Source organism: Chiloscyllium plagiosum, unplaced genomic scaffold (genome assembly GCF_037043375.1).
Source record: "Chiloscyllium plagiosum isolate Xiang-an unplaced genomic scaffold, Cpla_swu_hap1 HiC_scaffold_17, whole genome shotgun sequence".
In the NCBI taxonomy this organism is placed as follows: domain Eukaryota; kingdom Metazoa; phylum Chordata; class Chondrichthyes; order Orectolobiformes; family Hemiscylliidae; genus Chiloscyllium; species Chiloscyllium plagiosum.
The window spans coordinates 18,687,641-18,712,793 of NW_028270155.1; the positions used below are offsets into that span (position 1 = coordinate 18,687,641).

At 44.2% G+C, this 25,153-nt stretch overlaps 1 protein-coding gene across 9 annotated transcripts in view; it reads left to right on the top strand.

Annotated features, from left to right (window-relative positions):
- Positions 1-13,960, top strand: part of gse1b (Gse1 coiled-coil protein b) — a 693,846-nt gene extending 679,886 nt beyond the window's left edge. For all 9 annotated transcript variants that reach the window (XM_043706596.2, XM_043706595.2, XM_043706598.2 and 6 more), the window contains 3 exons: positions 3,555-3,827; positions 5,437-5,540; positions 8,018-13,960. In XM_043706596.2, coding sequence (XP_043562531.2) covers positions 3,555-3,827; positions 5,437-5,540; positions 8,018-8,152 — 512 coding nt within the window. In that variant the 3' untranslated portion in view covers positions 8,153-13,960. The remainder of the gene's footprint in view (positions 1-3,554; positions 3,828-5,436; positions 5,541-8,017) is intronic.
- The last annotated feature ends 11,193 nt before the right edge of the window (positions 13,961-25,153 follow it).

Below are 25,153 nucleotides of genomic sequence, written 5' to 3' on the forward strand. Positions count from 1 at the left end.
TCCAACCAAGGACAGAGAAATCTCGAGTAATGTACCTGACATGTTCCACAATCTAAGCCAGCTCTTCACTTGCCTTCAGAGAAAAAAAAATTGGCAACTTCAAAGGCAAATCAGGTATTATGTTTCGGCCAATCCAAACCAACGATTATTTTCTCTTGTCTCGTGTTGAAGTAGGATGTTCTCTTGCTTTCTTGTTTCCTCTTACTTTTTCCCATCTCCTCATATTCCAGTTCCTGGCACTGCCCCATGGTAGGCAACGGTGGCACCCATGCAGCCAAACCTCCCACAGCATTTGAGATTGCACGTGTTCGCAGCTATGTGGCTTTGTGACACCCATTCACACCCTTTCTGACAGGAATCCTCAGGAGGATGTTCTCCCCCTGTCGACATTGCAAGAACCATGAAGTGGATTGTAAGTGGCCTGACTGTGCTCAGTTACTCCACACTGAACAGGTACTGAGCTTGGTATCATAGAGGCCACTGCATAGATCTGCCAAAGCCATCGACAGGACTGGACATTTGCTCCTCACCATTCCTGAAGAAGGGCTTATGCCCGAAACGTCGATTCTCCTGTTCCCTGGATGCTGCCTGACCTGCTGCGCTTTTCCAGCAACACATTTTCAGCCCTCACCATACTATCACATTAAGCTGGTGACTCAATGATAGTGCCCATGCCTCCCAGTTAGAAGGTTTCAGACAAAGCGCCAAGCCCAAGACCCACATAAGTGCGACGTTTAGTGCAGTGCTGAGGGAGTGCTGCACTGTCAGTTGTGCTGGATTTTGGACTAAAATTTACACAGAGGCCCTCTCAGGTGGCATTAAGAGAATTCAGAAGGCTAGGGGAGTCCTTCCTACTTAACCTGAAGGAAAACCCATTCCTCAATCAACATTACCAAAACAGACAGATCGATCTCAGAGTGGAGTCTTGCTGTGCACAAGTGATCCTGTCCACAAGTGATTCCCACATGACAGCAGGAAGTACACTTTAGAAGTACGTCATTGGCTGCATAAAACACCTTGGGATGTCCCCAGTACCTAACAGATGCTCTACAAATGCAAGTCCTGTAGTCCTTTCACGTGTTCAAATACATCAGCCAACTTGACACGCCAATTGTAGGGAGGAGGGGAAGAGTTTGCAAGTGCTGCCCTCTGCCCGTGTTTTTCAGATTGATTACTGCTTCCTACGAAATATAAGAAATTTATCAACAGTTTCTTGCTCCAGGAAGCTAACCCCATGCTGGGTTTGAACCTGATCACTGCAAGTGCTCCCTCTCAAAGCATCCAATTAACCAGCTGCCTTCTCAACGAAAGGAAGTTATGAGCATGTCTCCCTGCGGTAATTGCAAATGATTATTTGTTTACATTTTTTATTAGTTTGCTTTGTGCTTCTGGCTGAAATTCAGCCCAAGATAAACACAGGTACGCTGCTGCCTTGTGATGAAAGGAAGCTCCTGTTTCACTGTGGTCACTTTAAGCACACTGATTTCTGGCCTTCAGTCAGGGGAGGTGACACCCCAGTGGTATTGTTGCTGGGCTGTGAATCCAGGGACACAGGTAATGTCCTGGGGACCTGTATTCGAATCTCACAATAAAAATCTGCAAGTAAGAGAGTAATGCTGACCGTCGATTGTGGGGGTTGGGGGGAAAATTAGCCTAATGGCAACTCACTACAGTTATTGTAAAACCCAGCTGGTTCAGTAACCTCTTTTAGAGAGGTAACCATCCTTACCTGGTCCAGTCTACATATGACTCCAGACCCAGACTCTTAACTGCCCTGTGGCCAATAAATACCAACCTAGCCAGAGACACCCATAGCCTTTGAACATATGAACAAAAAACTATCTGGTTGTCAAATTGCTGAACTAAGGTGGTGGACAGGATATTAACTAAAGCAAGACAATTGGAGGTAATAAAAAGGCAAAGAAATAGGCACAATGTGAATTTCATTACCAGCTGGTGAAAGCAAGAATCTCTGTCTGTCTGTGTCCGTACATTCGTTCTAGGAAGATCCCGGAGAAATTTGGATTTGTAGTTATTTCTTGATACATATTAGTCATCTCGATCGTGATGTGAATGCAACAATTTCAAAGTTTGCAGATGACGTTAAATTTGCAAGAATTATAAATTGTGAGGAGAGCAGTGCAGACCTTCAAAAGGACATTGACAAAGATGATGGAGTGTGCAGGTACAGTTCAATGCAGAGAAGTGTGAGCTGATGCACTTGAGTCAGAAGAGCAATGAAGGTCAATGTAAATTGGAAGGTAGAATTCTAAAGGAGGATCAGGAGCAGAGGGACCTAGGTGGATATGTGCAGAGATCAGTAAAGGTGGCAAGTCAAAGAGTGTGGTGCTGGAAAAGCACAGCCTGTCAGACAGCATCTGAGGAGCAGGAGAATCGAGGTTTCAGGCAAAAGCCCTTCATCAGGAATGAGGCTTATGAGCCAAGGGGACTGAAAGATAAATGGGGGGGGGATGGGGCTGGAGATGAGGTAGCTGGGAATGCGATAGGTAGATGAAGGTGGTGGTGAAAATGATAGGTCGGAGAGGAATGTGGAGTGGGTAGATGGAAAGGAAGATGGACAGGTAGGACAGTTCAAGAGAGCGGTGCCGAGTTGGAAGATCGGGACTGGGATAAGTGAGGAAGGGGAAATGCGGAAACTGGTAAAATCCACATTAATTCCATGTGGTTGGAGGGTCCCAGGGTGGAGAGAGCCATAAATAAAGCATTCAGTAGCCTTGACTTTATTAATATGGGCATAGATTGCAAGAGCAATGAGGTGATATACAACATCTGTTTGACCTCATCTGGAGTATTGTGTACAGTTATGAGTGCCACATTAGAGGGAAGATATGAATGCATTGGAGAGACTGCAGGAGAGATTTACAAGAATGGTTCCAGGGATGAGACACCAGTTATGAGGAACAATCGCAGAGGTTGAGCCTGTTATTGGAGAGAATAAAGCTGAGAGGAAATTTGACAGAGGTTTTCATAATCCTGAGCAGGTTGGAAGTGTTGATGGGAATAAGCTGCTCGTGTCGAGAGGGCATTGATTTAACGTGATGTGCAAAAGAAACAGGGGTGATTTGAGAAAAATCTTTTTCTCAAAGTGAGTAGTTAGAGTATGGAATGCACTGTCTAGAACTGTGTTGGAGGCAGGTTCATTTGAGTCATTCAATAGGGATGATTACTTAGATAGAAAGGCAGGAAATTGGTACAAGGTAGTAGATCCAGTGCAAGCACAAGGGGGCTGAATTGCCTCTTGCACCATAACAATGCTGTAATTCTGTTTCCCAACCTGGAATGTGAATGGCATCGTAGGTTTCTGACACTAATCTAGAGAGTGCATAAGATTGACTACTGAGCTGACCTGCTGACCCTATATTCATCAAAGTGGATGAGTTACAGTCCACTAGGTCTTCACAGTGAGCATTCCTGAGATATTCTCTCATTATTTTACCCAGTCATGTCACCTCTCCACTCCCCCTACCCCTTTCCACATGGTGCAATTTTCATTTATTCACCTCAGCCCTCACTGAAATCTTGTTTCTTTTCAGGTACCACGGCGACACTAACTGCAGAACAGAATCACAAGCTCGATGCCTCTGTCCGCTACAACATTCCAGAGATGGACTCTGCCAGCCGAGCTGAGTTTACACACCAGAACGGGCAGCACAGTGCCACCCAGACCCGGAAAGGGATGGCATACGAGCGTGAGGAGGAAACTGACAATGAAGATGAAGAGGAGGAAGAGGAGGAATCGCGACCTTTCCATTCAAAGTGGCAGGGCATTGAAGCTGTCTTTGAGGCTTACCAGGAATATGTGGAAGGTACGCTGTATGTCAGGTGGTGGGTAATAGCGAGGCACCTTACAGTGCATCTGGAGTCAAATACAGGCCAGTCCCATGGTAAAGTCAGCCATTCGCAAACACTTCAGTGAACCAGTTGCACCGTATAGTAATCCAATCATGTTCACCATGACTGAGATGAACTTTTTTAATTTCAGGTTTTACTAATTGAATACATTTAAATCCCTCCATTTGCTCTGACTTGGACCCACTCCCAGCAGGTCCACTGAGTTGTTGCCCAGTTCTGCTACCGCTGCGCTCCTGTCCCTGCACCGCAACCACCACCTTGAGGGCAATTAGGGGTGAGTGATAGGGTGGCACAGTGCCTCAGTGGTTAGCACTGCTGCCTCGCAGCGCCAGGGATCCGGGTTCGATTCCAGCCTCAGGCGACAGTCTGTGTGGAGTTTGCACATTCTCCCCGTCTCTGTGTGAGTTTCCTCTGGGTGCTCCGGTTTCCTCCCACATCCAAAGATGTGCCGGTTAGGTGAATTGGCCATGCTAAATTGTCCACACTGTTAGGTGCATTACTCGGGGTAAATGTAGGGGAATGGGTCTGGGTGGGTTGCTCTACGGAGGGTCATTGTGGACTTGTTGGGCCGAAGGGCCTGTTTCCACTCTGTAGGGAATCTAATCTAATCTAATCTGATAAATGCTGTCCTGAGCCACCAATGCTCACATCCTCTGAAAGAATCGAAGGAACTGCCAAACAGTGCAATGTGGCAGTCACCCATTTCAGTGGGGGGAGCGAACAATGGAGACCGAAGGATGCTTGACAAGAAAACCAAGCCTGCATCCTCTTCAGAAGGAAAGTCTTTAAAGGAAACAGGAGGCATGAAGATAAACAACCAAATAGAAACAGAAAGTGCTGGAGAAGCTCTGCAGGTCTGACATCATCTCTGGAGAGAGGATCGCTCATGAATTTAAGTAAAAGCAAAATAATGTGGATGCTGGAGATCTGAGATTTTAAGAAAACACAGGAAGTGCTGGAGATGCCTTCTCCACAGACCTGCTGAGTTCCTCCAGCAGTTTCTGTTTTTATTTCAAATCTCCCGCATCACAACATTTCGCTTTTAGTTAAGGAGTTAAACAAAGAACAAAGAAAATTTACAGCCCAGGAACAGGCCCTTCGGCCCTCCAAGCCTGAGCCGATCCAAATCAACTGTCTAAACCTGTCGCCAATTCCTAAGCATCTGTATCCCTCTGCTCCCCACCTACTCATGCATCTGTCCAGACGCATCTTAAATGAATCTACCGTGCCTGCCTCGACCACCTCTGCTGACAATGCGTTCCAAATGCCCACCACCCTCTGTGTGAAGTACTTGCCGTGTGTATCCCCCTTAAACTTTCCACCTCTCACCTTGAAAGAGTGACCTCTTGTTATTGAATCCTTCACCCTGGGAAAAAACTTGTCTCTGTCCACCCTGTCTATACCCTTCATGATTTTGTAAACCTCAATCAGTTAAATGACCTTGTTTGGTCTGTGCCTGTTGCTACTGTTAAGGTGAGTTCTGAGATTAGAGTGCTAATGATTTGGTGACGAGTTAATGCTTCAAGCAGATGAAGTAACACAAAATTTATAATTTCATTACAGAACAAAATATTGAGAGGCAGATTCTGCAGGCCCAGTGCCGACGTCTAGAAACATTTCACTATAACCTTAGCCTGACTGCAGAACAGCTATCCCTCAGTATGTCGGTAAGTGCTGAGATGAAACATTTTGTGACAATTCTCTTGTTTATACTGGACTGTTAAACCCCTGGACTGATTTTTCTCATTTCAATGGGAACAGGACAGTGGAGCACAGGAGTACTGAGGCATAGAACGTAACCCTAATATTCTTATGAGGTCCTTGAAATGGCTATATCAGAGCAGCAGCAAGTGTACCGCATTAACCAGATAGAACCCTGATGGAGTTCTCAAGGGCTGACAGTCCAGAACCTGTTCCATCTTTTTTGTACTCAGCAACCTAACCAGCCAGCAGTTTATAATGAGGCTACTGTCCACTGGATGGAATTGGACACCAGCAAAATTACCACCCCATGGAATAGAAACGAAGAGCTTTGAACCTTGATGAAGTTTTATTCACTGAACAAGTTTCACCCAGACCATGTTGGTCTACTTTGAGAATTAAATTGTACCTCCCACAGTGATTGTCCCTTTATGAAAGAGTATTGTGGCAACAGCTTCAGTGATAGTTTTGGAAAGAACATTGTGTTGTTATCTAAAGGGGGAAAAGTGGTCGGACAATGGGGAAAAACTGGGGCAATAGCATCAATGTACTGTCTTTGTGCAGAGCTAGTACTGACACGTTGGGCCTAATGGCCTCCTGTGCAGTGACCATTCTGTAATTGTATTGAATTGAATTTATTGTCACATTTACTGAGGCACAGTGAAAAGCTTTGTCTTCCAAACAATACAGGCAGATCACAGAGTTAAGTAGCATAGACAAGTAAATAACAGGTAAACATCGGCAAAAACAAAAACACAGGTACAGGTGGATGTTAAGAGTTTGAGAGTCCATTCAGTGTTCTAACAACAGTGGGGTAGAAACTGTTAGGAAAAGAGTGTAGAACGATTGGAGGAAATAGGAAACTTAGATCTGCATGGAGGAGCTCACAAGGAGTCAACCATATCCGGTGCCATCTTGTAGTTCTATAAATCTAGTGATAGAGCTGAATTAGTAAATGTCTTGTGTACTCAGGACTCAGTTTTTACCTCCTTTTGTCCAGAGTGGACGATAGGATGGCATACAACAGTTAGCTTCAGAGCGCCTTGGCTATTGAGTTGGCCTGTTGGTGGTTAGAGAGAGACAGAGTGATGGACTGACCACAGGTTGTGCTATTGGTCACTCTGCCTTGCTGCAGAGAGAGGATAAGGTTTGGTGCATTATCTCACTGTGTCGGACTGTCACCTGGACAATGGCCTCAGCCCACGGAGTGACACTGAAATTTTATTTGAATGAATGCCCTTTGTCGAATGGATTATAATACTTAAAAACAAATACTGAATCTGAAATGCTGCACCTAAAGAGTGTCTCAACAATGCTTTAAGGATAATGGTTGGATGTGTTTCCTTTCCATGCGTAAGAACTGTCAGTCCTGTTGAGTCGAAGAGGGTGGTGCTGGGAAAGCACAGCATATCAGGCAGCATCCAAGGAGCAGGAGAATCAACATTTTGGACATAAGCCCTTCATCAGGAATGAGGCTTGTGGATCAGAGCTGAGAGATAAATGGGAGGGGGTGGAGCTGGGGGGAGAGGTAGCTGGCAAGCGATAGGTGGATGAAGGAGAGGGAGAAGGTGCTAGGCCAGAGGGGGGAGTGATGGACGGGTTCGGAGGGCGGTGAAGAGTTGGAGGCTTGGGACTGGGATAATGTTGGGGGAAGGGACATAAGGAAGCTGTTGAAATCCAAGTTTAATCCTGTGGTGGTTGCAGGGTCCTGTCAAGTCCTGTTGAGCAAGCATTGCCACGTTATTCCTTGGACTCCCTTAGAGAGCCACTGACCTGTATGGCCACAGTTCAACATCAGCAGGAGAGCAGGGAATAATATAGGAGGCAACTTGTGTCTATCCATTGGTTGGCCACTGCCAACACTTCAACACCCAAATTTCTGGAGGTGTGGATGACACATTTCCTGTCCATGCTGAAAATGCGTTGCTGGAAAAGCGCAGCAGGTCAGGCAGCATCCAAGGAGCAGGAGAATCGATGTTTCGGGCATAAGCCCTTCTTCAGGATGCTGCCTGACATGCTGCGCTTTTCCAGCAATACATTTTTCAGCTCTGATCTCCAGCATCTGCAGTCCTCACTTTCTCCTACATTTCCTGTCCATCTCTAGTTCAGAAAATGTTAATGAGCTATCTCTTTGAACGCCTGCATTGCTAAATCTCATGGCGGGAGAAGGACCTTCAATGAGGAAACCAGTTATAAGGTCCAGGTCACAACAATCTGGAATTATAAGTAAAAAATCTAGACGTTCCATTCACAGCTCATGAATTTAATTAATAACTTGGAGGGAAGGCAGCTGTCTGCATATTTCAGAATAACTAACAAGTCTGTGAACTTGTGTCCGAATAGGGCTCGAAGTTAAATATCTTAAATAATTCAAAGTTGAGCAACTTATGAGTGGTGGTGCTGATAATTGATTCCAGTGTGTCTGATTCTGTTTGAAATGCAGGAACTACTGGCTCAGAAGCAGAAAGTTGCCTCTGAAAGGGAAAGACTCCAATCCGAGCTGGACCATTTAAGAAAGTGCCTTGCACTCCCAACCATGCACTGGTCTCGAAGCTATTTCAAGTCCTACCCAAGGTGACATCCCTGTTAGCTCAGCCACAGCAAAGAGAAACTATTTTGTTATCCTGGTATTTAATATTCCCATTGGAATTGATACTCTAGGCAAGACCTAAGGAAACGTGCCACATATGAAGCAAAGGGTCGAAGGATAAACGACCTGTTTGAATGAACATTGCAATGCAACTGTAATGAGACTTCTGGATCTATTTTTACATAAATTTGCTTAAGGAAACCTTTTTTTTCCAGCCTGTTTGATCTCATCATCATTATTCTATCCCTCTTTTTCTGGTTAAAAGGACAAGTCAGTTTGCTTTTGAGAGCACGGGGTTCGGAGACCTCATTCTGAGCTCCCAGAGCCGACACTAACCTATTCAGTGTACACATTGACTCCTTTGGTCAAGTGGCCTACTATAGCAGCGTGGACAGCACATCAGATTCAGTCAGACTTCTCGCCTGGATGTTTCTTGCCCGAAAGTAAAGAAGCAGAAGAACCCAATCCGTTGGAAGATGCTGCGAGTGCTGACCCCATGAGAATGAAGGACCTTGGCTCTCCACCTCCCCTCACAGGATTCCCCTTCCATCAATCCATCTGCCAAAATCCTTTGAAATCTCTTCTCGTTCCCCCATTCCCAGACCTACTCCCACCCGTCCCTCAATTAAAAAGCATCTGAAATATTGGCTGTCCCTCACAACCCTTGTAGTGCAGCTGAACCAGGCCACAATAGGACAGTTCAAGACTCGCTCAGATAATGAGGCTTTTTTTAAAAAAACACGAAAAATGCACTTAAGGCGATTGAAGGTACCTTGAACTAGAATCTTCTAAATCACAAGAGATGCATGTTACAAAGCTGAGTGTATGCATTAAAAAAAAGTAGAAAGATGGGAGCCTGAAGGGCAGGGTTTTTTTTTAATTAAAAAAGTAAATAAAAAGGATTTTTTCACACAAGAGGTGCTTTGCCTTGTACTGTATATAAATGAAAACAGATTTTGTATGTTTTTATTACTTTAATTATTGTTATTAAAGCTTGCCATTTTTAATATGTTTCTGCTTTGGCAAATATCTTGCTTTTAGTGTTCGTACTGCTGCTGGTCAGGACAAAAAAAATTTAAATGTTTTTAAAAGGAAATCCGAAAGAGAAAGAAAGCGAGCTGGTTTTCACTGGTGCATGCTCTGTTACTCTAGTTTTCATGTGGCACCAGTTTAAGATTTCTGTACAGGAGGATTCAAAGCCTCTACATCCTGCCACCCCACCCCCCCACCCCCAATCATCCTGCCTCCCCACCCCACTTCCCCTCCCCCCTCCCCTTCCTCCCTGTTATTTATGTGTGCTCAGAACAGGTGAGCACTGTTAGTGATGTGTGGCTGTATCAGCTGCTTTATCTGTCCTCCTGTTGTACTGTAATATTTCATACATAATTTGCACTCGCCTATAGTGGGCACTCAATCTCTTTCACATCAAAAAAAAAGTTCCCTTTGCGCTTGGAGAGTTAGCACTCATTAAAATCGGAAGACATATACATGTTTTTGAACTTGCCCCCTTTTGAGGTGCACTCGTGAAAAAGCCGATATGGGTCTCCCTGTCTAATGGTCCCTTTTTGTATAAGAGAAATAACTTGTTCATTTTTCCTCTCTTTTTGTATCTGCACGGCACTGTCACACATGGTAGAATGGACTGAGGGATTGTCCACTTTTGACAGTTGATGAGTGACTGTTGTGTCTGGCAATGGAAGAGTTAAATATGCATTTTCTAATTCCCCCAGCCACTTCACTGGGCCTGTACTCGTTTAGAATGGTACTGAGTTGGGAGAATGATGTTCTGTGGGATAGTGCAGGATAATGTGACTCATTGTAACTGTAATCTCCAAATTCCCCCTTGGTGCAAGGTCAGGGAAGACTACAGCCATGACAATCCCATCAGAAACCCTCTCTGGAAACTCGTAAAACACAGACATTAGTTACGACACCCTGGAGAGAGAGGAGAATGAACGCATTTCTGTGCCCATTAGCATTCTGTGATACATTTGTTTGAATCTTTCTCCCGTGCAAAATATAAACAGTCTTGCTCTTTGTAATCAAGAGCCTTGCTTCCTGGATGTGCACGTAAAATTAAAAGGATGAAAAATGCTAACATATTTGTTACCATTCATTCAAAACCCGTGACCCTGCAAGTGAGCCTTCTTTTCAGTGGAGATTCCAGGCTTTAGTCCCTTGTAAGTGGGACTTTCTGCAGTCTTTCTCACAGGTTAGCTTCTTGGAAACTATATACATTAGAAAGCCTGACATTATGGATGTCCGTGCCCCTTTGTGCGAGGACAAGTGTGTTCTCCCACTTCTCGTCTCGAATTGTCACTCAACTTAAAAAGGTTCCATGCCATTTTACCAAGTGCCGTGCTGCAGGATTTATTTTGTTGGAAACAGAGATAATGGGAGTGCTTAACCCACTGCTGACCCATGGTTTGATTTATCCGATTTTCTTTGTAAATTGCTTGCAACTGTTACATGGCATTTTGCATTTCCCAAACCTTCCCATGTAGACAACACATAAAGGGGGAGGAGGAGACTGTTATTGCAACCTTTCCTCCGCATCACCCCCATTCCCGTCACCTTTTTTCCCCAGTAGTTGTCGTACCTTGATTAATGGAGTGCAGCCAACAATCCATTGGGTGCTGTGCTTTAGTAAGTATGAATCACTAAGAGGTTAAAGAAGGCAAGACTCACTTCCTGGGAGACTTCAGAGGAATTTCATTTGAGTGTTGAGTGCAAGGCTAATTGTGCCTGGAAGTGCTGTTGCCAATCACTTGGAGGCTCAATCAGATTGCAGCTCTTCCTAAATGGGTTTTGTGCCATATTGTGAACCATTGGTGTATTTACAAAGAGAGACAGCCCTCCACTGCAGAGAGTCCCAGCTCTCAATGTTGCAATGTCACCAGATTATCTTTTGTTCATCAGGCTTTACCCACTTGAAAAGATAAAAGTGTGCCCATTTCACCACATAGCGTAGCTGTGGGGTGGTGCCTGTTGAATGTGTTACAGAGCCTTCCGCATTAGAAACATTGTCTCGCCTGAAGCTGTGCATCAATGTTATCCTGGTTTGGAGGGAAATCAGCCTCGGTTCCTGCCCCTGCTCCCTCTCAGATTAGAGTGCATCTGTGCATGGTTGTTGAGCAAGGATACTTTCAAAAATAGAAACTGAGCCCCCACAATGTAAAATACTCTTCTGATGTGCACTACCACACAGGAAGACAAACTTGAGTGAAGTACTGGACGGTGGCTGGGAACCCATGGGACCAGAACCTAACAAATCAGTGCTTCTGGAATCTAGCAAGAAAGGGCAAGGATACTTACAATCCATTCTCAGTGCTTACCTACTTGAAGTCTAGTTGGTGTTAATATTCTGCAGTGCTGTAGGTAATTAGTTTTCCTTCTACTGACTGACATATTGTGGGGTGGTGGGCAGGGGTTGAAAGCAGGAATTATATGGTGAATAGAAAGGGTTTCCTTTACGTCCTTTATACTGTACAACAAAGATATATGCTACCCACACACTCTATCTACGAGATTCACTACAACAATTCCCCTATCTGCAAACTCATTCCCAGGTACTCCATTTATTCGATGACTCAGATAGACATCTTACCAACTGTGTCTTCAGTCAATCTTACTGTTGACCAGGGCTTTGTTGATGACACTGTCACTGTTCTGCACAGCCCCATTAAATATAACTGATGATATCAACAAGCTGGTTTCTCTCTTGTTGTGATTTATCATCAACCATTTACCTTGGGTGCCAAATCACCAATAAGCCCACATACAGAAACTGCCATCATTGTCAGTTTTGCTAAATTATGATAGGAGATATGCTTAATAGAAGTCATTTCATGACATTGTCGTACTGGTTATATTTAACATGGCATATGTACGATTGTAATACACAATTCAGCCTCGTTCTAATACTTGAAGATGCCACCAACAACCTATTGTTTGCAGTGTCTTTCAGCCTGCATTTATTTAACTGATACCTTGGACCAGGTACTAGCCATTGGGTATTCCATTTGATAACTGAGTCCTGCAAAGCTTGTCCTTCCACCAAGAGTCCTCTGACCTGACTGGAATTTCCAATGACTTCTTTTCTAATGACTCTACCTTGACCAATCTATGTTAACTTGGCAGACTGTACCTCTGTAAATCTTTGCTGTTGTTTCCCAAACTATTGAACAATAAGAAACTGGTCAGTACTACAGGTAAACCCAGTGAGTGAACAGTGTCCAGAAGGCTTTCAACTCATACCAAATACAACTAAAACAAATTTGGAAATTACTTTGTCTCCCAATGACTGATTTAATTTTTTAAGAAAGTTGTGCACATCTCTCCAATTAGGAAACGCAGAAGTCAGTATTTGACATATGTGACTGCTATTGGTGAACAAACTCTGCACGGGCACGCACTTGAGAAGGTTAACATGTATCCCATTAACAGCATCCTTGATGATAAAGTATTCTTGACTAGGGAGCACACAATGGACTTTACATTCAACAGTGAGTGCATTGGTGTGCATAACTCTTATTGGAGCTGTCCAGTTTATTTGGGTTTTTGAAGTGAAGTGCAACAGTCTGACCTGGCAACAGAATCCTTATACTATAACAGTTATAAACATACAGGCTGAGAACTAAAACAACGTGCCTCTTTAACATGGGGAAACTCAAGGATCTGTTTGCAAATTTGATTTCTGAGGGAAAAACAGGTGTGTTTTGCAAGAATCTGCAACTTGTCCAGTATTATTGAGAATGTGATGCCATCTACCTTTGATGAGATTGCACAGATGCCACCTTTAGTTGGAATTGGTGTTGGTTGTACCACTGTTCATAGGAGTGAGCACTTGATGAGGGAATCGGGTCAAATATAATTCCATTCCCACCTCATTGTGAGAAACCCAACGACAGGGGTGCGATTATCTGTGAGGTCAAGATGAAGTCACGTGATTTTGTTAGTCCAAAGAAGAATATCAGTGTTTCTTCAGAGCTTAAGTCAAAAAGCAGGCAGTTCCAGATGGTTCTTTAATTCTATCTGTCTTGAGTGCCACCACAGAGCCTTGTTGAGACCATTTGTGATATTTATTCTGAGAATTAATCCAGAAATTAATGAAGTGCCCTAAAAAAAACTAATGCCAATGGTAGCGGGTGGATGCCCCCTCACACTCGGACTGATGAAGCAATGTTTTGTCGTACAGCATTATATTTCCCCCCGCCCCACCCTACCTTTTGTACTTAATGTAGGTCACGAGTAGCCATGATGAATACCAAAGGATAGCGGAAATGCCAGTATCCAGGCCACGAGAAGTCACCTGCTGCAGCAAATCACTTGCTGCCCTTACTTCAGCCACAAACCTGACAAGACTAGTGCTCAAATGCAAAAGAGTTAACAAACAATAGTGCATTCCTTGTAGCCATGATCCCCATTTCGCAGTCAACAGGCCTGTTGCTAATAACCTACTTCCCTATGTCGTACACCTGCTTTTCACAAGCAGAGCTGCCTTTATAGGCCATTGCAACTATAAATCTGCCACTGGTTAGATTGGATTATAGCTCTGCACTTCTGTTACAGCCTATGCACATTCAGTGTATCATTTTCTTTTGAGGGAGGAAGATGAGACCTCCATTATAATGGGGGGTGGGGTGGTTGATGCTGTGAAAATTATGTTTTAACTGTATTGTTTGGATTTATTGTAATGTAATATATTTGTTGAATGTAGTAATTAGGTATTTATGAATATATTGCTGTAATTTCTGACAAAAATCACAAAAATAAAATCATGTACAGAGTGATAAATGTGTGATATTTTTCAGCTGCATTGTAAAGAAGTTTCTGTGAAAGGAGTCAACATGCTCAGTGATAGTAATTTCGCATTAAAACACCGTACTTAGGTGCTTGTTTTTGATTACCACAGACTCGATGGTGCAAGTGGCCTTTTTCTATGCAGTAGATCTCTGTGAATGCTGGCTTTAGCTCCATGGATAGTGTTTTTAACCTCTGCAAGGGATGGTTGTGCATTTAACCCCAACTGTAGAGATTTAAAGATATGAAGTGAAGTGACAGTTCAGTGCAGTATTGTACTGTCCGGTAATAGAGTGTTGTATTGTCAGTGATGCTAACCTTTAGATTAGATTCTAAACCAAGACTCTATCTGCCCTCCCGAAGACCCTGTTTCATATTTTTAAGAAGAGCTTTGTTCTTCCTTGTCCTTTACCATTGCCCCAGGGAATCAAGTGGTCTGCTAATTTACAGGGTCCTCTCTGTCTCATCGTGCTTTTGAATGAGAGACTCTAGAAAGCAATCAGGTGTGGGCAGTGCTGGTATCTTTCACATCCATGTGAGATGGCAGAAGGGGCCGTGGATTAACATCTCATTGAAAGGCAACATCTCAACAACTGCAGCTCTCTCTCAGGACTGTGTTAGAACTATTGGCTTTTGTTGCATAAGCCCATGGTGAACCCACAACCTTCGGCCTCTGAGGTAAAAGTGTCAAACATGAGGCCACAGCTGGCACCTCACATGCTGCATTTAACGGTGGTTGTGCTGAAACCAAGGCAGCTGAATGGGAGGATTTTCCATTCTCTTTTCAAAACTTCCATACATGAAAATAATGAGGACAAATATCACATCTTAAGGACACGTGCCCAGTGCTTAAACCAAGTTCTACTTTGACACCCAAGTATTTGGCAAGCAATAAAGAAAAGCAAGATCTTTTACACACTTGTTAATTTTAAACACTACACCATGAGAGAGGCAGATTGGAATAGGGTTCTCTCCTCACTTGATGCGACTAACCAGCAGCAATGTCCTTTACATTCTCACTTTCACTACTCGATTTACCGTGCTTGCTGCTCGTTCTGTACAGGATTAAACTTGGTTACACATGGTTCTTCCAAATATGTAACCACATAACTGGCAGCTCTCTATATTGATACAGTCAGATAGCACAGAAACAGACCCTTCGGTCCAACCAGTCTGTGCCGAACATAATCTCAAACTAAACTAGGCCCACCTGTCCGTGCTTGACCCTATCCCTCCAAACATTTCTTCTTCATGTAGCTATCTAGATGACTTTTAAACATTGTAACTATACCCCCATCCATCATTTCACAGCCCCATCCATCACACGAACCACGTGTGTAAAAAAGTTACCCCTCATATCTTTTTTAAAAATCTCTCACCTTAAAAATATGCCCCCAGTCTTGAAATCCCTCACCTGATGGGGAAAAGACTCCTGCCATTCACCTTATCTGTACCCTCATTATAAATCTCTTTAAGGTCACCCCACATTCTCCTATGCTCCAGTGAAAAATGTCCCAGCCTATTAAGCCTCTGCTTATAACCCAAGCTCTCCATGCTTGGCAACATCCTGCTAAATCAGTTCTGAACAGTTACCAGCTTAAAAATATCCTTCAGTATTTCAGTAGAGGCTTCACCAACATCCTGTACAACCTCAACATAACATCACAATGGCTATACTCAAAAGATCTGAGCAATGAATTTCTTTACATAATGGCGAAGGAGGGGGTTATCTTCCAGGAAAATGGAGGGAGACAGCATCCACTTAATCAAACACAGTCAAAAGCTCATACACGATGTACATTTGAGGCAGTTCTCCTTTTCCAGCAACGGGATGTAAATTCTCAAATACACTTCTCCAATCGGCGTCTATTTTATGTCAAATAAAGCTCTTGAAATTTGGGACAAACGCCCACATGAATTAGCCCATTTGGATCCCCAAGCCTGCTCAATATAATCATGGCTGATTTGATTATTCCACGATCCCGCCTCCATCTGATAACCTTTCGTCCCTTTGCTTATCAAGGATCTATCTATCTCTGCCTTAAAAATATTCAAAGGCTGTGCTTCCAACATGTTTGAGGAAGAGATACTCTTCACCATCTTGAGAAAAATATCCTCGCCTCATCTCTATTTTAAACAGGCAACCCTGGTTCTAGATTCCCCCACAAGAAGTAACACCCCTTCCACATCCACCTTGTCCAGATTCCTAAGGATCTTACATGCTTCAATGAAGTTATCTCTTCCTGATCTGACCGCCAGCAGATGCAAGCCTGTGCTATCCCACCAATATTCTGCTACAATAAAGGTTAGTATTGGGTGGTAGTGAACTGCCTCTTGAACTGTTGCAATCCACAAGTACAGGAGCAAGGAGACTACGCTGGACATGAATAAGATGCTAGTTAGACCTCGGCTGGAGCATTGTATACAGTTCTAAGTGCCACATTGCAGGAAGGATGTGACCACATGAGAAAGAGAGAGAGCAGAAAGGTTTACAAGAATGGTTCCAGGGGCACGAGACTTCAGTCGTGAGGATAGATTGAAGGAGTAGGGATTGTGGTTCCTTGGAGAGAAGACAGCTATGTGGAGATGAGATGGAAATGCTCAAAATCATGAGGGGCCTGGACAGAGTAGACAGGGAGAGACTGTTCCCACTCGTAATAGGTTTAATTAAGAACCAGAGGACGCAGATTTAAAGTAATTTGCAAAACAAGCACACACAATGTAAGAAAAGTCTTTTCCACACAACAAACAGTTAAGGTCTGGAAAGCACTGCCGCTAAGTGTGATTGTGTCAAATTCATCAAGATGTTCAAGAAAGTATTGGATGATTATTTGAAGTGAAATGATAATGCGCATTTATGGACAAAAAGGTATGAGATTGGAATTTAGTTGTAATGTTTGTTCAGAGAGCTGATGCAAACACAATGGGCTGAATGGTCTCCTTCTGTAATGGAAGAATTCTGTGAATTTCTTCACTCAGTAGATGGTGACCATTTGGACGGCTGTGGGAGCTCAGTCATTGAGCATGGTCAGCTGGATACTAAAGCCAACAGGAGAAAACGAAGGCAAATGGCATTGCACAAGATGGTTAGCCATGATCAAATCAAGTAGCAGAGCAGGCTGGATGGGCTGAATGGCCTACTCTTGCTCCTCTGCTCCTAAATGATTGGCTTCCAAAAACGACGATAGTCTTCATTTGTACAGGATATGTCTTTGACTGGTGGAGAGCTGTCACCCTTATCCCATCCGTGTCAGGCTTGATCAAATGCTGCTTTAGTGTTGTGAAGTCTTTCTCGTTCCACCTCTGGTGTTAGCTCTTTCGGTTGAACCTTGGCTGATGGATAAGCAGTGGAAAGCTAGAGAGGTGTGATGATGATGATGATGATGACGAGGTAGAGTTGATGTGTCTTTGGATGATATCGACAAATGGCAGTATTTAGGTCAGAAATAGGAGTGAGGGAAGTACAAATCAATGGAGTCTGTAGAAGTAACTGTGATAGCAAGAAGAGAAGCTAGTTCAGGAGATTATCTGGCTATGACTGAATTGAACTTTGCAGGGTAGCCCTCTCAGCTGGACAGTGGAGAGCAATGAAGGACAATGAACTGTAATTCATAGCAAAGGCTGGAAAGATGTCAAGTGAGATGAAGCAAGATGATCATGGACACAAAGGCTTTGAGTTGTAACTTTGATTAGGAATGTTTCAGCACCATGGAAGAGTTGGAAATGGAGATTAAAACATGGATATCAGGGAAAGATGGGTACTCTGATGTTTTTTATATGGTGCCTATATATTACACCGAAAATGGCAAGTCTAAGATGCTTTAAAGTTAAGCACTGAAAATGTGTTGCTGGAAAAGTGCAGCAGGTCAGGCAGCACCCAAGGAGCAGGAGAATTGACATTTCTGGCATGAGCTCTTCTTCAGGAATGAGGAAAGTGTGCCAAGCAGGCTAAGATAAAAGGTAGGGAGGAGGGACTTGGGGGAGGGGCGTTGGAAATGCGATAGGTGGAAGGAGGTTAAGGTGAGGGTGATAAGGTGAGGGTGATAGGTCGGAGTGGGGGTGAGGGCGGAGAGGTCAGGAAGAAGATTGCAGGTTAGAAAGGTGGCACTGAGTTCGAGGGTTAGGACTGAGACAAGGTGGGGGGAGGGGAAATGAGGAAACTGGAGAAATCTGAGTTCCTAGACCTTCCTAGACCTCTCCATTTCTATCTCGGGCGACTGAATCAAATTTACTATAAACCGACCGACTCCCACAGCTACCGAGACTACACCTCCTCCCACCCTGCCCCCTGTAAAAACGCCATCCCATATTCCCAATTCCTTCGTCTCCGCCGCATCTGCTCCCAGGAGGACCAGTTCCAATACCGAACAACCCAGATGGCCTCCTTCTTCAAAGACCGCAATTTCCCCCCAGACGTGGTCGATGATGCTCTCCACTGCATCTCCTCCACTTCCCGCTCCTAAGCCCTTGAGCCCCGCCCCTCCAATCGCCACCAGGACAGAACCCCACTGGTCCTCACCTACCACCCCTCCAACGTCCATATACATTGTATCATCCGTCGTGATTTCCACCACCTCCAAACGGACCCCACCACCAGGGATATATTTCCCTCCCCTATCAGCGTTCCGAAATGACCACTCCCTCCGTGACTCCCTCGTCAGGTCCACACACCCCCCACCAACCCAACCTTCACTCCCGGCACCTTCCCCTGCAATCGCAAGAAATGCAAAACTTGCACCCACACCTCCTCCCTTACTTCCCTCCAAGGCCCAAGGCATCTTTCCATATCCACCACAAATTCACCTGCACCTCCACACACATAATTTACTGCATCCGCTGCATCCGATGTGGACTCCTCTATATTGGGGAGACAGGCCGCCTACTTGCGGAACGTTTCAGAGAACACCTCTGGGACACCCGGACCAACCAACCCAACCACCCCGTGGCTCAACACTTCAACTCCCCCTCCCACTCCACCAAAGACATGCAGGTCCTTGGACTCCTCCATCGCAAGACCATAGCAACACGACAGCTGGAGAAAGAGCGCCTCATCTTCCACCTAGGAACCCTCCAACCACAAGGGATGAACTCAGATTTCTCCAATTTCCTCATTTCCCCTCCCCTCACCTTGTCTCAGTCCCAACCCTCGAACTCAGCACCACCTTCCTAACCTGCAATCTTCTTCCTGACCTCTCTGCCCTCACCCCCACTCCGGCCTATCACCCTCACCTTATCATCCTCACCTTAACCTCCTTCCACCTATTGCATTTCCAACGCCCCTCCCCCAAGTCCCTCCTCCCTACCTTTTATCTTAGCCTGCTTGGCACACTTTCCTCATTCCAGAAGTGCTCATGCCCGAAACGTCAATTCTCCTGCTCCTTGAATGCTGCCTGACCTGCTGTGCTTTTCCAGCAACACGTTTTCAGCTCTGCTCTCCAGCATCTGCAGTCCTCACTTTCTCCTTAAAGTTAAGCAGGCAGATACTGCGACTGGGAGATACTGCACTCAATGAATCAAAGTGACTCTCAGAAAGTCTAATGTAAAAAATTATATTTGTCTTAGCAGCAACCATCAGTTAGAAAATCAATGGACTATTATAATCAGAAATATTTCAATGATGCCAAAGTACAAATGTGGTGTTCTTCAGGAAGGCCCCAGTGACATACAACACCAGCCAATGCCCAGAATTATATGTTACAGTGTTTCATTTGGCTGAAGGAGGGTTGGCAATGTCAAGTTTAAAGAAATAAGAATGTTCACTGCAATGTACCCGTCAAGAAGCAAGACATCTGGTTTGCTTCACGAGTGATGTACAATGTTTGGGTTATGGGCTGCCGTTTGGCAAAGCTACTGGTCTCCATCTGTTTCTAATTTTACACTGAGAAATTTGCCTAACTGTTTCCATAGACTGTTATGAGTGCTGGCACTCACTGTGAATGTTCCTCATTAGGACTGTGCAGTTGTTGTTATAAATAACTTCATAAACTTTGAATGCCTGGTCAATTTGGCAAAGTAATTAATAAAGCAAATAGAATAATGAGATATATATAATATATACCTGGCACAGGAGAGTGGGCTTGTTAGACCACACATGTTAGACTATGTTCAGTTTTCATTTTCATGGCACAAACTAAAACATAGACCATTGCAAAAAATGTAAGAACTATCAATGAGATTAATCCCAAAGCATAGTCGCCTAGGGAAAGAATTCTCCCCATGTTTGGAGGGATGTTTACAGGCCTGGGGTTGTGGGTGAGCTATTTAAAGGCCTTGGAAGGTAGGACAGAGGTGTCATGTGGAGTGGGGTTGCAGATCAAAAGTCCAAGGAATGGCAAAATCGGAGGAAGAGGTTAGAGGACCAAATCTAAGGACTTGGAGGAGCAGGGAGGAGGATCGGAGCCATGCAACGGAGGTTGGAGGAAAACAGCAGATTCTCAGGCAGACATGCAATGTAGTTCCCAAACTTCCTGATGCACTGGAAGAAATTCAATTGACCAGAGACAACATCAAACAGCTGCGCTATATTGTTTCCATCGCCTATCCACCAACCTGGCTCAAAGATGGATTAGACACGGATTTAGGTTGGGAATTACATTTTAAAGACATTAATCCCCTTCCACAACCTCCCCTCATCTAACATTTCCGGACTACCAGCCAACCCAGAGGAAAAGACCAGAGAAATAAAATTGCTAATACTCACTTGAAAAAGCACTGAACCTCCATTTTAAAGTACACAGAACAAGTCAGACCAGAGCGTCTTATTCACTGATGATACTGTTTTTTTCCCTCCTGGGAATTGTTTTTGGTTTGAAGCTCCCCTCACTGTTTCTGTCTGGTGACTTGAAGGAGTGAACTTATTGAGGAATAAAAGTACTAAATTACATCAACCAGATAAATCCAGAATATTATTTCGTACTGAGGCAGGAGAGCAGGTTCTGAGGACTGTCAGTTTGATAACGAAGAAATGCGAAGGCTCTGGTCTGCTGCTAGAGGCCTAGCAGAGCAGGCCTCAAGTTCACTGGAGGAGGATGGTCAGCTCTGCCCAAAGTTGAGGTCACCTCTTCGGCACAGCCCACTGTCATCTGCAAGGGCCTACCTTGGAAAGAACAGCTGACGTGTTGCTTCATGAGTGATTCCATGTATCCATTCTGACCTGTAAAAAGAAAATTCAGCTCAGAAAAGGGATCCAGAACAGGGAAAATGAACTCCCTCCCTCTGCAGAGTTAAAGGGGTCTTTCAGAATGAGGGAGCAGAGTGGTATGGCCGGACTCCCAAAGGGCAGGAATCTTGCTGAGCGTTTTTTTTAAAAGGCATTCAGAGGCAGCTCAGGAATTTCACCCTCCTTTTCCTCCTGGCCACAGACAGGTAAGAATGGACAGGCCCTCAACCCCGTCACCCTAGAAAATGGCTACACCAAAGAATTTCTGTCCCATTTTCCCAGTCCCATCTGCCAGGAATCCACTGTGTGTCCAGTAGGAATTTTAAAGTTGTCACCTTCATGTTATTTAGACATTGTGAACAAAGTATAGCACAGAAACAGGCCCCTCATCCCACCAAATCTGCGCTGACACCTTTCTAACCTAAAAGCCTTTTGCCTCCATGCGGTCTGTCTCCCTCTATTTCCTGCCTATCCAAGTATCTGTGAAAATGCCTCTTAAATATTGCCATTATATTGTCTCCACCATCTCCTCTGGCAGCACCTTACCATCCACTGTGTAAAAAACTTACCTCTCACATCTCCTTTAAACTTTCTCTCCTTTTACCTTAAAGTTATGTCCCCTTGAAATCGATATTTCTACCCTGGGAAAAGAACTCCAACTATCCATTCTATCCACGCCTCTCATAATTTTGTAAACTTCTATCAGGTCACCCATTGGCCTCTGACAGTCAAGTGAAAATAAACCAAAAAAATTCAAAGACCGAGGGATGCTGGAAATCAGAAACGAAAATGGAAATTATTTGGTTTTTGAAGAAATGTAGAACTGAGAAATAAGAAAGGGTTAATTGCCTTATTTGAATTGTACTATAGGCACCCCCCCGCCCCCCCCCCCCCAGTAAGGAGGTCTCAGATACCTATAAGAATAATAAGGTTGTAATGGTCGGGGATTATAAATTTCCAAAAAAAGACTGGGACTCCCGAAAGGGCTTGGATGGAGAGGAATTTGTTAAATGTGTCCAAGAGAACTTTTTTATTCCATTTGTAGATTTACCAACTTAAGAAGGAGCAAACTTGACATTCTGTTGGGAAGTGAGGCAGGGCCAATGACTGAAGGGTTAATGGGGGAGCACTTTGGGACCAGCGATCATAGGTCTATTTGTTTTAAAGTAGTTACGGAGAAGGATAGACCTAATCCAGAAGTTAAAGTTCTAAATTAGAGTAAGGCTAATTTTAACCGTATATGGCAGGAACTTTCAAACATTGACTGGGAGAGGCTGTTCGCAGGCAAAGGGATGGTGGGGCAGTGAGATGAGATAATGAGAGTTCAGATACAGTATTTTTCTGCTAGTGCAACAGGCAAGACTGATGGTTGTAGGGATTGCTGGATGACTAGAAAAAAAAGGAGGCATATGGCAGCTGGAATCGAGTGAATGCCTCGAGAAGTACAAAGGCAGTATGAGTGATAAGAGGGAAATTGAGAGGACAACAAGGGGACATGAGGTAGCTTTGGCAAATGAGGTTAAAGATAATCCAAAGGGTGTCTACAGATACATTGTTAAAAATCTCACAACACCAGGTTATAGTCTAGCAGGTTTAACTGGAAGCAGTAGCTTTCAGAGTGCTGCTCCTTCATCAATACACAACCATAGAGTACACAACCACCTGATGAAGGAGCAGCATTCCAAAAGCTAGTGCTTCCAATTAAACCTGTTGGACTATAACCTGTGTTGTGTGATTTTTAACTTTGTCCACCCCAATCCAACACCGGCATCTCCAAATCATTACAGATACATTAAGGGTGGAAAAGTAGCTCGGGAAAGAATCAGCCTCTGTAAAGATCAGCACTGTGTGGAACCACCGGTGATGGGTGAGATACTAAACTGATGTTTCATGTCAGTGTGGAGAAAGATATGGAAGTTAGGGAACTTGGGGAAATAAATAGTGATGTCTTGAAAAATGTCTGTATTGCAGAAGCGGAGGTATTGGAGGTCTTAAAACTCATAAAGATAGATAAATCCTTGCGACCTGATTAGGTGTATCCCAGAATTTTGTGGGAAGCTAGGGAAGAGATTGCTAGGGCTTTGATGAGATATTTGTATCATTGATAGCCACGGGTGAGGTGGTGGAGGACTGGAGGGTGGCTAATGTGGTGCCATTATTAAAGAAAAGTGTAAGGAAAAGCTAGGGAACTATAGACCAGTGAGTCTGATGTCAGTGGTGGGTGAGTAATTGGAAGGGATTCTGAGGGATTGGATTTACACACATTTGGAAAGGCAAGGGATAGTCAACATGGCTTTCTGCATGGGAAATCATGCCTCACTAACTTGATTGAGATTTTTGATGATGGCAGAATGGAAAACACTGCCCACATGGACTTCAGCAAGGCGCTCAACAAGGCTGCGCATGGTAGACTGGTTAGCAAGGTTAGATCATATGAAATCCAGGAGGAGCTAGCCAATTGGATATAAAATTGGCATGATGGTAGAAGACAGACTTTGGTGGTAGAGGATTGTTCTTTAGACTGGAAGCCTGAGTGATCAGCATTGTGCTGCAAGGATTGGTGCTGGGTCCACTGCGTTTCATCATTTACATAAATGATTTTGATGTGAATAGAGGAGGCCAAAATTGGTGGCGTAGTGCAGAGAGAAGGTTGGGACCTTGATCAGATAGGCCATTGGGCCAAGGAGTGGCAGATGGAGTTTCACTTAGATAAAAGTGAGGTGTTGCATTCTGGTAAGGCAAACCAGGGCAGGACTTTCACAAATAATGTTTGTGACTTGGGAAGTGTTGCTGGAGAAAAAGAGACCTCAGGGTGCAGGTGCATAGTTCCTTAAAAGTGAATCACAGGTAGATAGGGTAGTGAAGGAAGTATTTGGCACACTTGTCATTATTGATCAGTGCATTGAGTACAGGAGTAGAGAGGTCATGTTGTGGTTGTACAGGACATTGTTGAGGCCACTTTTGGAATACTACATTCAATTCTGGTCTCCCTGCTACAGGAAGCATGTTACTAAAATTGAAAGGGTTCAGAAAAGATTTACAAGGAGGTTGCCAGGATTGGAGAGTTTGAGCTATAGGGAGAGGCTGAATAGGCTGGGGCTATTTTCCCTGGAGCAGTGGAGGCTGAGAGATGACCTTACTGAGGTTCATAAAGTCATGAAGGGCATGGGTATGGTGAATAGCCCTTTTTCCTAGGGTAGAGGGGCTCATAACTAGAGAGCATAGGTTTAAGGAGTGAGGGGAAAGATTTAAAAATGATCTAAGGGGCAACTTTTTATGCAAAAGGTGGTACGTGTATGGAATGAACTGCCAGAGGAAATGGTGGAGGCTGGTATAATTACAACTTTAAAAGGCGTCTAGATGGGTATATGAATAGGAAGGATTTAGAGGGATATGGGCCAAATGCTGGCAAATGGCATTTGGAAAGGCAAGTAAGTGTGGACAAGTATGTATCAGTGTGTATAGCTCTGTAACTTGAAGGATCACTGGACCCAAAATGTTAATTCTGCTTTCTCCCTGTCAGATCTGCTGAGACTTTCCAGAAATTTCTGGGTTTTTTTGTTTCTGAAATCAAACTGATTTGTCTGATCTGTTTGTGGAAATGTTAGAATTAAAATGAAGGGGAAAGGCACTTTCACTTTCAGTCTGATTCTGCTGAACTTGTTTTCCTTCTCATTTAATGACAGCCTTTGACGGTTCCTAAGACAGCCATCTTTCAAATCCATTCCCTCCATCACCTGGGGCTACAGGTACATGTAAACAACTCTACCTGCAAGTTCCCCTCCAAGCCATCCACCATCCTGACTTGGAAGTATATCGCTATTGCATCACCACCACTAGGCCAAGATCCTGGGATTCCCTAACTAACAGCATTGTGGGTTGATCTGCTCCATATGGATTGGGTTAGAGTGGTGCTGGAAAAGCACAGCAGATCGTGGGCGGCACGGTGGCACAGTGGTTAGCACTGCTGCCTCACAGCGCCAGAGACCCGGGTTCAATACCCGCCTCAGGCGACTGACTGTGTGGAG